The 17,824-nt window shown below is 50.1% G+C and overlaps 1 protein-coding gene across 1 annotated transcript in view; it reads right to left on the bottom strand.

The window, feature by feature from the left end:
* The window catches only part of FAM178B (family with sequence similarity 178 member B), a 210,008-nt gene extending 193,051 nt beyond the window's left edge, over positions 1-16,957 (bottom strand). The window contains exons 1-5 of the mRNA XM_084808207.1: positions 16,356-16,957; positions 15,601-15,670; positions 7,170-8,212; positions 5,619-5,680; positions 4,535-4,657 (exon numbers count right to left, since the gene is read on the bottom strand). Of these exons, the coding sequence (XP_084664333.1) occupies positions 4,535-4,657; positions 5,619-5,680; positions 7,170-8,212; positions 15,601-15,670; positions 16,356-16,754 (1,697 nt within the window). The 5' untranslated portion in view covers positions 16,755-16,957. The remainder of the gene's footprint in view (positions 1-4,534; positions 4,658-5,618; positions 5,681-7,169; positions 8,213-15,600; positions 15,671-16,355) is intronic.
* Positions 16,958-17,824: the final 867 nt, after the last annotated feature.

Below are 17,824 nucleotides of genomic sequence, written 5' to 3'. Positions count from 1 at the left end.
AGGGCATCTTGCCCAAACGTCCCCCCAACATCTGGACTTGGCACTGATGGCAAACAAGTCTATGTAGAAAGCACGTTCTGAAGACCAGAACGTAAGTGTCAGGGTTGTATCTGAGCCCACAGAGTCCCAAAGCAGCTCTGATTCTGAGGAAGAGCGGCAATTTGTGGGGGAGGAATTTTCCCAGACTTCAGAGGCGCAGCTGGAGGGGGAGCCCCCCCCCCTTCTCCCATCCCTGGGAGTGACAGCGAACTAGGCATGGAAAGGGAAGGACAACCTGAACTTTTAGACACAAGACGCAGTCGCAGACACAAGCAAGAGATCGCAGGGGCTGAGCTTCGGTGCTCAGCCCGATTGGCTCAATGTCAACAGCTGAGCCCAGAAGCATCACAGGAGAGGGGGAGATCTTCCCCTCCCACCCCTTAAGTTCAGAGAATTGCCACCCTTTTCCCAAACGGAGATCAACTGATATACTTTCCCTTTGAACCCCTAGATGGCTGTTCCTTTGTAGTTCTCTGAGTCTCTATCAATTAGCATCCATATGCCTCATTAGGGTAAATGGAATTAAAGCCTTGGAAAGCAGCCCTTTTGTCTGAGTGATGATTTGGCTATTGGAGTATTCAGTAGGCAACATGGGAATCCTGACAGCAAGAACCTAAGCGCAGCCCTGCTGGATCAGACCAAGGGTCCATCTAGTCCAGCATTCTGTTCACACAGTGGCCAACCAACCAGGAAACAAGCAGGACACAAGTGCAACAGCACCCTCCCGCCCATGTTCCCCAGCAACTGTTGTACAGAGCCATACTGCCTCTGATACTGGAGGTAGCATATAGCCATCAGGACTAGTGGCTATTGATAGCCTTCTCCTCCAGGAATCTGTCTAACCCCCATTTAAAGCCATCCACATTGGTGGCCATCACTCTGACTTGTGGTAGCAAATCCCTCACAACTATGTGCTGTGTGAAGAAGTCCTTCCTTTAAGTTTCTTGAGAAGTTGCAGTACTACTGATCTTGTAACCCAAGCCATCTCACGCTCTTCCTTTTGTGTTCCCATCCCTTCCTTCTTGTCTTTTTTAGGTTTTAGACAGGAGGGGTTTGTTCTAATTAATATAACCACTGTACAGCACCTTGTCTTTGAGCTATATAACAACATAAGAAGACCTGTGCTGGATCAGTCCAAAGGCTTTCTTGTCCAGCATTCTGTTCCTACAGTGCCCAACCAGCTCCCTGCATGCAGTCCACAAGCAAGACATGAGCACAATAGCGCCCTCGTGTTCTCCAGCAACTGATATAGTGCCTCTGAACCTGGAGGTAATATATAGTCATCATCACTAGTGACCGTTGATAGCTTTATCCTCCATGAACTTGTCTAATCTCCTTTTAAGGCTGTCCAAGTTGATAGCCATCACTACACCTACAACACCTCTAGTAACAACAACAATGACTCTTCTGAGTGTCCTGAGGCAGCCCTTCAAGACTCAGTGCTTCATCTGTAAAAACAGGAATATTAAATTGAGCATACTTACTTGGAAGTAAACCCCACCTAAAGCAATGAGACTTACTTTCAAGCAAGCACAGCAAGGATCAAATGAATGAAATTATACAGATAAAATGGACATTATTGTCAGGTTCACTTTCACATGATTCTAACGTGCTGCACTGGCATCTCTGTGGCTGGAGCAAGAGGGGAAGATTAAGAGCAAACCTCTGGATTTATTTCTTTTTTAATCTCTGGTCTCAGCAGGGATCCTGAATGCCTCAGCTGATGGGTTTTTAAACAACACTTGCAGGAGAAATGGTACAGTGACCCCTTAGGCTGAAAACAATTCCAGTGACATGTTGGTCCAACGAGCCATCGGATATACGGGGCCTCAGCTGGAAAGAGAACCGTGGAGCTAAGCAAGAGGTTCGGACAACAACCCTCTGCAATTCTTCACAGGACCAGAAAGGAGGAAGGCAGCAAACAAAGTGGGCCCTAAGACAGATTTCCTCAGCTGGGGGCCCTCCAGATGTTTTGAACAACAACTCCCAGCATTCCTGACTATTGGCCATGCTGGCAGGGCTGATTGGAGATGAAGTTCAAAACATCTGGAGGGGCCCAGATTGGGGAAGGCTGCCCTAAGGCAAAGCAAAGTGAGATGGCCACAGCGTGAGATGCCACCAGATCTGTCCTTGCCCAGCTCCCTTTCGCTTTAATGGGACTGTGTGGGAGACCTTCTCGGGGCTCATGAGTGGAAGGAGCAGGATGCCAATTGGATGCTCTGCCTCAGAGCCAAGCAAGACATCTTTTTCTTTGCATAAAAACTGCTGTGGGAGTTTGGATCGGGGCTGTGGCACCTTCCCCAGTTTGGATTAGGGCTGTGGCACCTTCCCTGCCACACCATTAGCCTGATGTACTTTCCCCCCATCCCAAAACTGCTATCAGCAAGAGGGCCAGTGGGGCTGGAAGCCCCCCAGCATGCTAACCTCTAGTGCCAACCATGCCCCACCCCCACCCCATATTACCCAGCCACACGAAGACAGGGGCAGACCATAGCCTCATGATAGTGTACACGTTTTGCACGGAGACACTCCCAGGTTTAATCCCTGGCACTCCAGGAAGGACTAAGAAAGACACTTGCCTGAAACCCTGGAGAGCAGCTGCCAGTCAGTATAGCCAATACTTAGCTCGACAGACCAATGGTCTGACCAGCTCTAAGGCAGCTTCCTCTGTTCCTAGGCAGCAGGTGATGGCACAGACGTTTCACTGCCCGAGGCCCAGAAAGCCTCTGTCCATCACAGGAGACAGCAGTGTACTAGGGGGACAAATAGTCTGACCTGGAAGAAGGCCGTTTCCTCTGTTCCTAAGACTCTCCCTTACTCCCAGTTCCTTTATCATCCAGGGATTTTTTATTATCGTTTCAAGGAAACATCTGACTACAACACAGCATGGTGTGCAGCCAACGCCACATTCTGCAGGAACTGAAACTGCTCTCCCCCAAGGGGTTAATTGCTTTTGATCTCGAGAACGCCTGCTCCTCCCTTCTTGCCCCCACCCCCAACCTTCCCTTCCACTGCAACCCAAAATAGTAATAACTCTTCCACCAGGACTCCAGATAATTGCCCATTCCCTTGCTGGGATAATGGGCGACAACCGATGAGGAGCCATTTGCTCGATGAAAGAGATGGCGAGATTGGACCACTCCAATGTCAAGAGCTGGGCAGGAAGCCGCCAAGCCTGCCTTGTGACAGCTTTTAAGTGGTCACTCGGGAAGCTCAATCAAACAGGCTGTCTGGCAAAGGTGAGCTCTAAAACAACAGGACAAAAGAAACAGCCGAGACGGGGGGGGGGGGGGGGAGCTGGGGGATGGTACCAAGCAGCTACTGAAGGTGGATTAAGAGGGGTCAATAATCCCTGTTCCCTTCATCTTTTCCCTGTTCCCCTCATTTTTTCCAGCTCAGCCTCCACTGTCATCAGGAAAGCAAAAAAATTATCCTAGAGCCCCTTGCAGTCTTCTGCTATTGTTTCCTTCTTGGTTTGTGCCACTGCACGGTACAAAATGAAAGGGGACACGGAACAGATTCTTTGACTGCTAAAGGCTCCAGGGTCACTCACTGACCCGTGAAGACCCACCGTCACAACATGCGGCAAAATCAGTTTTGTTCTGCCTCCCAGGGACCAAACACATTCTTGGAGGGCAAGGCTCTCAATGGCTACTAGTCATGATGGCTATATTTTACCTCCAATATTGGCGGGAGTATGCCTCTTTGTACCAGTTGCTGGGGAACACAAGCAGAAGAGTGTTATTGCACTCATATCCTGCTTGTGGGCTTCCCATGAAGAATCTGGTTGGCCACTGTGGGAACAGAAGGCTGGACTAGATGGACCTTGTTCTCATCCAGCAGGGTTCTTCTTAAGTTCTTACGACAGTCAGAGTAGCTGGGATAGCTGGATCAACTATTTAAGGGACAGCCCAGAGGTCAGTGGCAGAAGGCTGGCTGGGGGATTCTGGGAGTTGTAGTTGCATCTGGAGGGCAACAGGTTGGGAAAAGCTGGTCTGGATTACCCCAAGATAAAAAGACCCAGCTGAATTCTGCAGATTATAGGAGCTGTCCCTGACCAAATGGGTCACGCTTCTGGGCTGCCATTATATACCTCAGCTTTGCCCAACCTGGCGCCTTCCAGACGTGTTGGACTACAGTCCCCAGGCACAGCCATGCACATATGCACATTCACTCAGGCTTGAGCCCCACTGTACTCAGTGGGACTTACTCCTCAGTAAACATATGGAGGATTGGGCTGCAAGACTCTGCCCCTTGCGCCTGTTCTCTCCCTGCTCTCCCCAGCAATTTGCCATCTGCTCCTGCAACTGCCACTGCCAGCTCTCTCCTGTTAATCTTCCACGCAGTCCTTTGTGGGGTGGGGGAGGGGGGAGGACAATGCTGGGACCATGGGACCAAAAACAGGACAAAGCCAAGTCACTGGGCACTGGAACTTCCCAACTTCTGGCCTCCCATGAGGCCCTTCCTGCCCAGCTGGAGGATGGCATTTCATTACCTGTGGGCCTCCGGAAACACGGCTTCATTTTCTCCAGCTGCCTCTGACAAACTGAGCGAGTTGGAGAGGAGCAGCTTCTCCCCCAGGCTTCGTTGCAGTTCTTCATCCTCCCGGATTTGTGCCCTAAAGGGCAGAAAGCCAGAGCCACAGTGTGAAAGCAGGGCCTGTTCCTGAATGTGGGTGACAGTGGATGAGTGGGGACCTTGGCACCCCCAAGGATCAGTAGATTCTCAGGAGTCAACTGCAGTGCAGTGGAGAGGAGTCAGTCTTATTTATTGATTACATTTATATCCCGCCTTTTCCTTCAAGGAGCCCAAGGCAGCATGCAAGATACTCCTCCTTTCCATTTTATCCTCACAACAACCCTGTAAGGTAGATTAGGCAGAAAGTCAGTGACTAGCCAAAAGCCACCCAGTGAGCTTCATGGCTGAGTGGGGACTTGAACCCGGGTCTCCCCAGTCCAACAGTCTAATCATTACACTACACTGGCATTTGAACTGCCCCCACCCCCGGACTGTGACATCCCTCAAGCAAAATGACTAGGGCGGAGATTGCCTCCCTCTGCAGGGTGTGGCTTGGCTTGCTAGCATGAGACGGCAGGATCTGTTTGCCCAAACGGTCCCACTACCTTCCTGCTGCACTCTGGTGGGGGCAGAATGCACAGATGGTATAGATTGCCGGGGGGGGGGGGTGAGAAACAACTTGGAGATATGTGGTAACATCCCCCAATGAAGCTGCAGTTTCTCTCATCTGTTCAGGGCTGGCCTGAGGATAAATAGCATGGCGGGGGCACGCAGCCCATGTGTTGCCACCTGCGCTCACTGACAACTCTCCTTTATCTGTGGCTCCCCAGAGTCAGCCTGAACAGAGCTGCCACACCCCCGCAGAGGTTTATCCTTCCCTGTTCTCCCCAGGTCTGCTGCTGTGGTTCTGAGAAGCAACACCCAGCCCGCCAGGCTCCTCCTGACTCTTATTCATTCGCCGCAAGGTGACTGAACAGATTGCCTGACACATGGGTCACTTTGGGTCACAGCTCCAAATCACCTAGTCTACCAGTGGAGCCCCAGCCTTATGCAGGTCTTACCTTTTCTCCTCTAGGAGCTTGTCTAGGCTGCTGAGGTAACAATCTGGCTCTGAAGAATGGAACTGGAGGCAAAGGGAAGGAAAAAATGCATCCTTTCAGCAGGCCGGTTGGTCTGGGGCAGGCCGGCACAACTTAAGCGGGGCTCGTGTACATAGCTGCCAACCTTGGGCAGTTGCCAAGGACCCAGCAGGTCCCCCGCCTGCTGCCAACCCTGCGCCCCGACACACTCACACCCAGTGATGGGGGTCGGCAAATAGCCAGTCAGGGCCACCATTTTAATTATCCTAAATGCCCTGGAATGACACTACACCAGGGCATTGTGGGTAGTTGAAATAGCAGGCAGCTCACAGCTGCCCACCACAGATTGCAGGGCCCATCAGAGAGTACTGTGCTATAAGAACATGAGAATATAAGAAGAGCCCTGCTGGATCAGACCAAGGGTCCATCTAATCCAGCATTCTGTTCACACAGTGGCCAACCAGCTATCAACCAGGAACCCAGAAGCAGGACATGAGCACAACAGCACCCTCCCACCCATGTTCCCCAGCAACTGGTGTACATAGGCTCACTGCCTTCTCCTCCAGGAATTTGTCCAACCCCCTTTTAAAGCCATCCAAATTGGTGGCCATCACTACATCCTGTGGTAGCAAATCCCATAACTACGCACTGTGTGGAGAAGGACTTCCTCTTATCTGTCCTGAATCTCCCACCAATCAGCTTCATGGGATGACCCCTTGGGTTCTAGTATTGTGAGAAAGGGAGAAAAATGTCCCCCTATCCACATTCCCCACACCATGCATATTTTTGTAGACTTCTATCATGTCTCCCCTTACCCTCCTTTTTCCCAAGCTAAACAATCCCAGCTGTTGTAACCTTCTCTCATAGGAGAGATGCTCCAGCCCCTTCATCATTTTAGTTGCCCTTTTCTGCACTTTTTCCAGCTCTACAATATCTTTTTTTTAGGTGTGGTGACCAGAACTGTACACAGTATTCTAAGTGTGGTCGCACTACAGATTTGTATAGGGGCAGTATGATATTGGCAGTTTTATTCTCAATTCCTCTTATATTCCTCTTATATTTATGCCTAACATGGAGTTTGCATTTTTTACAGCAGCCACACACTGGGTTGATATCTTCATTGAGCTGTCCACCACAGCTCAATGCCAGGGAGGCCCTCTTATCTATGGCTGGACCTGCCATCACCAAGCCAAACATAACCCAATAGCTATGCCCTGCAACTCACCCAGAGGGTTCAGTACACTCCTGGTGGTTCTCTGTGTCTGCAGTATGGCTCCCACACAGTTCCTGTACATGGCTATGGGGCTTGATCAGAAGAACCTCCTGGTACCCCATGGATCAGATGCCCCTTAACACCACCATGACAGGCTGCCTCTGACATTGTGCTAACATGACCCAAAGCAGCATTTGCCTGAGGCCAGATGAGCACAAGGAAGATGGGCTACAGGACAAAACCAGACACAGAAAGTGGGGCTAAACCAAGTCGAGACGATTGTGCTCCAAGCTAGTAGCCCACCCCATGGTGTTACCCACTGTGTTCAGCTCCATGGAGCTTGGTTTTGTGCCGCCCATCCGAAGGAGGTCTTCGAGCGGTATGAGGCCGCTGTCGTCCATGTCTTCCTCCATGTCCAAGTCCAGGGCCAGGCCCCTTGGGTCACCAGAAAGCTCATCGGAGGAGGCAGAGATGCTGCATCTGAAGATCCTAGATGCCGCCATCGGCAGCTGAATGGGGAGCAGTGAAAACGACCACTCTGGCCCCAGGTCTCCCTCCACATCTGACTCACAGGCCAGTCTCTCAAGGTCCCCTGAAAACTCGTCCGAGGATGTCGAGAGGCTGCTTCTAGTGAAGATGGTGGATGGCTCCACGAGTAGACAGATGGGGGATGGTAAAGGTGGGCTTTCTTCCAGGTCTATGGCCTTCTGGTTGTTCGCCTCAGTTTGATCCTCAAGCTCAGCTCCTTCCAGTTCCTCGTCTGCCCCTTGACAGAAACTGGGCCTGGAGTGCTCTGCACTTGCAGCCAAAGGAGCTTGAAAGCGGGGATGTGGCATGACGCTGGGCTCTTCCAGGAACTGCAAGTGGCCCCCAGCTGGGAAGGGGGCCCTGGCTGCAAACTCCATCGTTTGCGGCCCAGCAGGCCCATCGGTGATATCTGGCATCTCCACTGAGCTTCGGGACTCGGATGTGGAGCCCGGGGCAGGGCTCAAAGGGGGCGGGTCTTTGTCGTACAGGAATTCGATGCGAGGCGGGGTCCAGTCTGGAGGAAACATGGCATCCTCGTCTTCCAATGCAGGGCCAGCACTGCCAGCCATACTGGAGCCATCGCTGTTCCCAGCTGCCCCTCCTGGGGAAGAGGCAGGGGAAGGCATGCAAGGGAGGTGAGGAGCATCTGAAGCCAGGTGCCGTTTGGAGCAGCCTGGGTCAACTTGCTTCCATTTCTTCCTGCTGCTGCCGGGCTTCTCTTCCTTTTTCTGGCCAGGAGTTTCTGTGCAGAAGATATACCTCTTGGTCAAAGAGCGGGCTGATGACCTGCATTTGTGCAGCCTCATGTGCATCCGTCGTGAGAAGGCCCGAGGCTCTGGGGAAGAGAGCGAAGAGGGCATTACTGCCCCTGCAGCACACATGATGCCATGCCACAAGGATATGCAAAAGCTAACGTGGTACTGAGTGGAAATTCAGCTAAGAATCTCCACTTTCATTTTTATTCAGTTGGGCTTTTTTAAAGCAAGTTGCTAGCCCTAAAGATCCAATTAAAAGTGTATAAGCAATGTCAGAAACTGGAGGGGTGGATGGATAAGATTTTCCACGCTCAGAAGGAGAGCTTCCATGCCCTACTAAGCTCCTAGCCCCTCCACAATGCCAAGTAAACTATGCAAAATAGTAAAAGTGACAAAATTATGTAAAATAAGAAAGATCATGCATGACCAGTCCAGGTCATTGCCCCTGTCTCCTGACTTGAAAAACTCCACGAACCTTATTCAGGGTAGTTCTACAGCTCTCCTTGAACACCCCCTTAACTTACTTCAGTCTTACATCTGTACACACAGTCAAGGGTATGGAGAGAGGATAGCGAGCTGAAAGGGGCTGGGTGGGGGGGAAGAGACCCTAGATAACAAACCCCGTTTACTTTTGCTTAAAAACAAACAACAGCAAGAGGTGCCTAATTTACACATACTAAGCTTAATTCCGCAATACTCCAATGTATTCCGCAATCCACCAATCCATACCCGAGCGCATTCCGCAGTGCCCCGATTCCTACAGTCCTTCTGTCTTAAAAATGGGAAGAGGGGTGGAAATCATTCACAGCACGGAGGCCCCACATGACACATTAGGGTTAGTTGTATGAGGAAGTGGGGGGACACAGATAGGTGACACCATGAGGTATAGTGCAAAGGGCCCAGATTTTCCTGGGGTTGATCCCTGTGGGAAACAAGCTGACGTAGGAGCCCCCTGCCTCATCCACATCCAGCCACAACAGACAACTGTTGAAGGCCATAGGGAACCATTCCACTTCAATGTGACAAAAGAAGAGGAGAGGCTACATGGCACTTGGTGCCTTGAAAGCCAGGCACATTCATCACAGGCTGCCAGAGCTCATGGAAGCACACAACAGCCCTCTCTCCCAAAGCGCAACCACATCGGTGACCGTGCTGGGCTCAGGTCTGGAGTCCTAATCACAAGACTCTTCCTTTGCCCCCTTATGTGCATCACTGCTGTCAGGTTCCAGGGCTTCAGCTTGGAGCTTGCGACCTAGAGCAGGGGTGGGCAGAAGGTAGGTCTCCAGATGTTTGGGACTCTGACTCCGAGAAGCCCCTGCTAGCATGGTCAACGGTCCGGAATGCTGGGAGTTGATGTCCAAACCATCTGGAGATCTACTTTCTGCTTACCCCAGCCTAGTCTGACAAGGCACCTGAGACTGTGTTTGCTAAGGCCTCAGAACACTCTTCAGGCAGAGGAAGGAACGGAGAAGTCCCTCATCCTTAGCTTCAAACCCCTCCATGGCCCTGGAAGGCCTGCTCTTATAGTCCGACACATCCCTGCCTGTGACTTTCGTTCCTCTAATTCCACCACCCTCAGCCATGCAAAGATCTCCTGCTCCCTCAAACAATTCCACCCTTTCTCCCGGGATGCCCCCTTGCACATGGAACTGCTTCCCATAACACCTGTGATGCCAGCTTCTCAGCCTTGCTTCAGATCCCTCCTAAAAACACATTTTCCCTGAAGCATTTGGCACAACCCCCATTGTCCCCTAAGTCCTATAGTAACAAAACCTAAGTATGCACAGCTGCAGTCATTGCATATTATTCCCTTATTTGTGCCTCCGTCTTCTTCCCCTTCTTTTGTTATCTCCTTTGTTGATGTAGAGGTTGCAAGCTCCTCAGGGCAGGGGCCTGTATAACAGCAGCAGTAGCTCAAGCAGTGCCTTGTGCTGAAACATTTCCAGCTTCAGACAGTAATCTCAGGGACCGTCCAGGTCTAGATTCAGGTACAGGTGCCCACAACCCTGGCCAGAAATGATAATGTTAAGATTTCTTTACACCAAGAAAACTTCCAGGTTTAGAGACAGTGTGCCTCTGAATACCAGTTGATGGGCAATAACAACAGGAGAGGGCTACTTAGTGATTGATTTGATTTGCACCCTGCCTTTCTACCCAAAAATGGCTATGAAGTTGACTTACAAGCACAATTAAAATTGATTAAAACAATAAAAGAGTACATTCAAATACAATACAAACATAACAATTACAGAATTAAAGAGAAAATAAAAAACACCCACCCAACAGACCCAAAGGCCTTCTTGAATAAAGCAGTCTTTGCCTACCAGCTGAACGTCAGCAGAGAGGGAGCGAACCTACCCTCTCTTTGGGTGGGGGGGGGAGTTCCACAGAATGGGAGCGGCTACCGAAAAGGTCCTCTCTTGGGTTGCCATCGAACGTGCCTGTGAAGGTGGTGGTCCCGAAAGAAGGGCCTCTCCAGATGATCTTAAGAACCAGGAAGGCTCATATGGGAGAAGGTGGTCTTTTAGGTCGCCTGACCTCCAAGCCATGAAGGGCTTTATAGGTCATAGCCTGTACTTTGAATTCTGCCCAGAAACAGACTGGTAGCCAGTGAACCTGCCGTTACCAGGGAGTCACATGCTCCCTGTAACCAGCCCCAGTCAACAGCCTGGCTGCAGCATTCAGAACTAGCTGAAGTTTCTGAACAGCTTTCAAAGGCAGCCCCACATAGAGGGTGTTAAAAAGGTAAAGGTGTCCCCAACCAGTCGTGTCTGACTTTAGGGTGTGGTGCTCATCTCCATTTCTAAGCCGAAGAGCCAGCACTGTCCGAAGGCGCTTCCATGGTCATGTGGCCGGCATGACTGAACACCGAGGTGCACAGAACGCTGTTACCTTTTCCACCGAAGCGGTACCTATTTATCTACTTGCAATTTCTTGCTTTTGAACTGCTAGGTTGGCAGAAGCTGGGACTGAAGATGGGAGCTCACTCCATCACGCAGCACTCGGGTCTCGAACTGCTGTCCTGCCGACCTTCCAGTCTGCAGTTCAGTGTCTTAACCACTAAGCCACCGCGGCCCACTATAGAGGGTGTTACAGTAGTCCAAACGGGATGTAACTTAAGCATACGTGACCATGGCCAGATCAGACATCTCTAGGAATGGGCGCAGTTGGCGCACTTGCCTCAGCTGTGCAAACGTACTCCTGGCCCCTGCTGAAACCTCAGCATCCAGGCTGAAGGCCGAGCCCAGGGGTACACCCAAACTGTGAGCCTGAGTCTTCAGGGGGAGCATAACGCCGTCCAGCACAGGTGGAATCCCTATTCCCTGATCTGCCTTTTGACTAATGTGGAGCACCTCTGTCTTGTCTGGATTAAGCTTCAGTCCGTTTGCCCTCATCCAGTCCATTACTGACATCAGGCACCGATTTAGAACCAGAACAGCTTCCTTGGATTTGGATAGAAAGCAGAGATAGAGTTGGGTGTTATCAGTGTGCTGGTGGCACCAAACCACAAAATTTTGCAAATCTCTCCCAGCAGTTTCATGTATATGTTAAATAGCATGGGGGGCAAGATGGAACCCTGAGGGACACCACAGGCCAACAGCCACGATGTCGAACAGGAATCCCTCAACACCCTTTTCTGAGATGGCTCCTCCAAGAAGGACCGGAGCCACCGTATAACAGTGCCTTCCGGTCCCAGCTCAGACAGACACCTCAGAGAGATACCATGGACACTCCCCCTGTCCAGTTCCTGGCATAGCTCATCCACCAAGGTGACCAAAGCAGTATCTGCCCTTTAACCAGGCCTGAAGCCAGATTGAAATGGATCTAGATAATCAGCCTGATCCAGAAATCCCTGGAGCTGAGAAGCCACCACGCAGTCCAGCACCTTGCCCAAGAATGGAATATTGGGGACTGGCCAGAAATTACCGAACACATTAATATTCAGGGAGGATTTTAAAAAAACAAAACACCAAAGTTCTTAGCACTGCCTCCTTCAGGCAAGAGGAATCACACCTTGCCGTAAAGAGGCGCTCACCACTGCCCCCACCCCCTGGCTGCCTTGATAAGCCTGGAAGGATAAGAATCCAGCACACAAGCAGTAGGCTTCACTTCTCCAAGGATCCTGTCCACATCCTCAGGCTGTACAATTAGAAAAGTATCCATCGTAACTGGGCAAGCAGGAGCCAAAGTTACCTCCACCAGACCTGTATCAACTATGCTATCCAAGTCAGCACATATATGATTGATTTTATCTGCAAAGTGTCATGCAAGCTGATCACAGCCAGCTATCAAGTGGTTATCGAGTGGCTATTGCCCTCACGTCCTGATGGTGAACTTCTACTGGAGGAAACAGGATGCTGGGCGAACCAGGCCCTTGGCCCGACCCAGCAAGGACATTCAGACACTGTTATGACTCTCTCTTTGTTGGCTCAGAGATGAGACCGTGACATTTTCAAAGGTGGGAGAGGCAAGTTCAAAGGGACTTGATCTGGGATCTTCCATATCCTTTTGCTGCTGGCTAAAGAGATCCTTGTGTACATTTCTGAGCTCCTCCATGCATTCCCCATTAATAAGGTGTGTATGTGTGAGCAAAAGGAGAAGGGGACGGCAGAGGATGAGATGGCTAGATAGCATCACTGATGCAATGAATATGAACTTGAGCACGCTCCGGGAGAGAGCGCAGGACAGGAAGGCCTGGCGTGCTATGGTCCATGGGGTCACGAAGAGTCGGACACGAGTGAACGACTGAACAACAACAACAACAATGTGTGAGCTGGGATACCAGAAGATAGGGGCCAGTTTTAAGAAGCTTGAGAAACACTGGCGCAATTCGCAGATCACAGTAGCCCAGAGAGACAAGCCAGAGTTCCTGGTTCACACATCACAGAAAGCAACCTGCTGCTCCCACCTGCAGCAGGAGTGATCCGGGAGCATGTATCAATATCCTGCTGGGTTTACCATAACCCAGATTTGTTTTTAAATGCTGGGTTAATGTGATGTGCAAACCAGGGCTGTGTTTCCACTAGCGATTTACTCCAACCTGGCTGTGTGGTGAAGTCCCTGTGTTTCCATGACATCATGGCTATTCAGCACCAGCCCCACATTTTACTGCAGAAATGCCACTTCTTCTGAGACTGGTTATAGTCTGACTTTTCCAGCTTACTTCGGCTCCATTACTGCCCTGTTTCCACAACCACACTAGGTTCGGTATCATAGTCCTGCCCATGGGCATGTAGCCCAGCCTTTGTGGGTGTGTCGCTCGTGACTTCAGTGACCCAACCCTTTCTCTCCCCGTTTTCCGGAAGTTTCATCGCCGTTTTGGAGCAGGATGCTGAGGGACCAACTTTTAAAACATCATTGAAAATAAGCGCTAGAACACTAGTGCATATAAGCCTCCTATCGCAGGCAAGCAAGTACTCCCATTACAGCCTGAAAATCAGGTTTATCTGCTTCCCCAGAACTACACATCGGGAGGATCCATGGCTAATATTCCTTTGTGTTGTTCGGACCAGGGAAACGATGCCACAAGCATCATGGTCTAGTTTTCATATTACATGCTAAGTCGCTATCTCATTATCACACTATTGCACAGGTCAATATGCACACCCTCTGTCAGTATCTTCCTATGACTCTATCACGAAATAGGACTAACATGCATTTGTGCTATCATGCAATAGTGCATTTTCTGGAACAAGTCCCCTTGCCCTCAACAGGAGTCAGCAGGCATCCCTGGAGTAATGCGCTATCGTGAGATAGTGCAAATGTATGTTAGTGCTACTTCGCGATTGAGTGATAGGGTCCTAGCAACATACTGATGTGGAGGGTATGCATACTAATGGAAGACTTGTGCAATAGTGTGATAATGAGAGAGTGACTTAGTGTATGCTAATTAATGCGGTAGCCTGCTATTTGGAGGGAAAGGAAAAAAATGGGCGGAATTGGGTATACATCCAGGAAGTCTACTCAGAAGTAACTCCTGCTGTGGTCAATGAGGCTTGTTCCCAAGAATGCCATTAAGGGGAGTAGAGCTGGCTAGAGCCGATCTCTGATTGGCAGGGGCTGCCGAACTAGTCTGATGACATTCACTTCCAAGCCCCCACCCCACCTGGAAGTATGTTTCTGTCAGTGAAGGGGGAGAGGGAGGGGGGACTCAGCAAGAGAAGGAGCCGGGAACATGGATGAGGTAATCAGACCCAACCCAGACTCCACCCAGACATCAAGAAAATAATTTGATTACAGTTCAGTAGAAACAGCACAGAGCCCCAGGCTACAGCAATGATAAGCCGGGATTTTCAGCACTGTGGAAACTGGAAAAGGAACAGATGCGATTGGGGAAATATCACAACAAAGGTAAAGCCGATAGCATGGAAACACACCCCAAGTCACTATATAAAACAGCTCCTGTGATTTTCTTCCACTACATCTGAGTTTCTAAGGACAGGAGTATCTTTAGAGAGGGAACCTTTTAACCTGCAAAAAAATATAACTTCCATCAAACCTTTTAATTTAGTAAAAAGCCGCTGGGATTTAGGGATGGCGGAGAATTTCTCCCCGAATCTTCGGGAGGCCGAGCGCCGAGGCATTCGGCCCCCCGAAAGTGTTGGGGAAATTCTCTGCCAGCCCCCCCCCCCCCCCCCCGGGGATGGGACTTACCTTCAGCGAATGTCCCTCTCGGCGGTGGGTCCCGGCGGCGGTTCGGCGGCGGTTCATGGGGGGTGGGGGCGGCGGCCGGTCTCCTGACCGGCTGCCGCCGCCGCCATTACAAAATAAAAAAGTAAGTAAAAAAACAACAACACACACCCGTGATAGGCTACGTAAATCGTCACGTAGCCTATCACAGGGATTTTTTGTTGTTGTTGTTTTACTTTTTCTTTCGCGGCCGGGGAGATGGGGCGCTTCTCCCCAGCCTGAATTTCAGCCGGGCGAGGTGGGACGCCTCCCCCCCTTCGCCTGAACTTCGGGGGGAGAAGCGAAGCGCCTCCCCCCCACCGCGAATCACCCCTGCGAAAAGGTAAGTGACTTTCGTACATCCCTACTGGGATTCAGTAACATCTTAAAGGGAACAGTACCCCCTGCTGGATCCTCAACCACTCCAGGAACATGGGGGGGGGGGCTTTTCCTTTTGTTTAGCAAATCAGACTGCTGCCCAGAACAAAACCACTGCAACTACGAATTTCCCATACTTTAAATAGCACTGTGCTCTCAGCCGCTGTCATTTCTAGAGGCCATTATTTCTAATTTCTATAGCAGCTTGAGCATGCAAGGTGTTTTACATCCCTTATCACCGTTATCCTCTTATTAGCCCTGTGTCATAGATCGTTCTGTTCTACAGATGAAGAACTGTGGTCCCGTCTAAAACAGCTCAACACACATTAGAATTGTTTTTACTATGGAGAAGGCGAAGCCATAGGAGCCTTTTCTTTCTCCTGCAGTATCAAAGTCGTGGGGGGATGTTTTAGATTATTACCTCCTCTATGGGATGAGAGGCTTTTGCTGCCTTTAGTGACACCAGCTCTTGATTGCCTGCGATTGTCGTGCTGTTGAGACAAATTTTACATCAGTTAAAGGTTTGAGTCCTTATCAAAAGAACAGTTAAGTAAGCCTCTTTGTTGTAACTGCATCAGAACCATGCTCTGCATCATATACTAATGACAGTGTACTTCAGCTGTCTGTGTGTGTATGACGAGCACCACAAGACCAAAGCTATGACTGCAGAGATCCCATCAGACATTCCACCCCACTCCATGCTGTTACCCCCTGGTTTATACTTCTTAGCAGAAGCTGCTTGCATATTTATTTATTACATATATATCGTGCCTTTTTTCCTCTTTAAGGAGCCCAAGGCAGCATACATAATCCTCCTCCTCTCCATTTTAGCCTCAGAACAACCCTGTGAGGTAGGTTGGGCTGAGAGTCTGTGACTGGTCCAAAGTCGCCCAGCGAGCTTCCATGGCCGAGTGGGGACTAGAACCTGGATCTCCCGGCTCCCAGTCTAACACTCTAGCCACTACACCACACAAGAGGCCAAGAAACTTGAGCCACTATTTTAACACCAACGTGCTTGGGATTCTGTGGGAACTAGATACAATGACATTTTGGGCACAGTTCATTTAACAGCCAGAGGACCGAGGGTTGCTGGGAGCTCTTCTTCTCAGGCTGCAGGGAGCTGGCTTTCTCCTCCCCACACCCCCACCCAGAAAGAGCTCTGCTGTGGCCACTCACCTGCTTATGTGACCTTTCCTGACAGCAATCTGTGAGCATCGAGGGTAAGCTGGGGAGAGGCAGCATGGAGAAGGGCCGGCCAACTTTCATCCTCTTGGTCTTCCGCAGCTGCTGGTACTCCTGCAGGCTGGACTGGAACGTAAAGCTGAACAGACCTGCTTTGGGCCTCCTTAAAGATGACAAGGGGATCTGGTACCAGCGGATGTCCCTCCAGGTGCTAAACAGCTCCATGCTGTAGGATGTCTTCTTTGGCTGAGGAGGAACTGAAGTGACCTTGCTGGTTTCCTTGGAGGTTGGATACTGGCATAGCTTCTCTAACGCAGCCTTGGATGTCCCAGGTTCGTCGCTGGACGGAGAGGAGCCCTGAGAGCTTGGCTTTCCTGTCTTCTTCATGGGCATCTCAGAAGTCTCCTCCACCTTGATCTGGAGAGTAGCAGAGACTCAAGCTCTTTGCTGCTTGTTGGCTGGAAATGCCAGGAAATTACTGCCCTCTCTTTTTTGCGTGCGCTCTCTTTCCACGGGACAGTAGTTCAGTACCAGGCAAAAGCAACCTTATCTCCAGTAGGAGCATGTAAGATGCCCACTGGAATGCTTCTAGCCACCTGGAAAGAAGAAAGCAGAGATACCAACAGCTTTTATCTAATTACAAAGAATAAATCCTCCCTTGTTAGGCTGCATATTTATTGCATTCGCCATCTATTCAGTGCCTCCAGCTATCAAGTTACACTGTGTATTTATCTTCAGGGGTAGAGAAGTCTCTCGAGGGTATCATCCTACATGAGCCCTACTGGTGTGTTAGTGATTAGACTTCGGAAAGCTCAGTACAAATCACTGCTCAGCCACAGAGCTGACAGGGTAGTCTTGGGCCAGTTACTCTCTGCCCTCATTCACATGTAATGCTAAACAATGGTTTAGTGTTACATGCATGAGCCTCTTCCCAACCTTCTCCAGTACTCCAGCAGGGAGATCAGAAGTTCTCACTTCTAACAGCACTTAACCATTCTGCCCAAAGCCAGACCAACTCTGGTTAGGATTAACTATGCTTTAGGCAAACAAACCAACTTTAGACCGTGATTAATGATCCTGGCTTGTTTCTCAAACCACAGTCAACACTAACCACAGTTCTTGGTTCAGTTGCAAATGGAAGCAAAAGCTTCCTATCACCTCTGCTTGGCTATGAAGAAGAAGACAGGAGTGGGGAGAACGGAAAGCCCAGACTCACCCAGGCTCATTCCCATAGAGCAGGTAAACTGTTCCTAAGATAGCTGCAAGATCAAAAACTGGGATAAACTCCACAAATTCCATCCTAAGCTCCTTGGAGGAAGGATGGGATACAAATGTACTTATGATTATGTGAATCATTTGGACAGCAAATAAGCACAACATATATTCCGTGTCAAGTTTTATCATTATTCCTGCACCACCAATAAAAGATATAACTTTTGTGAATCACTTTCACACCATGCTTT

This window comes from Heloderma suspectum, chromosome 6, assembly GCF_057233095.1.
Source record: "Heloderma suspectum isolate Gila_16-S chromosome 6, 16-S_ref, whole genome shotgun sequence".
NCBI lineage: Eukaryota > Metazoa > Chordata > Lepidosauria > Squamata > Helodermatidae > Heloderma > Heloderma suspectum.
Note: the sequence above shows the minus strand (reverse complement) of the source record. Positions and strands in the feature narration are given on the sequence as shown.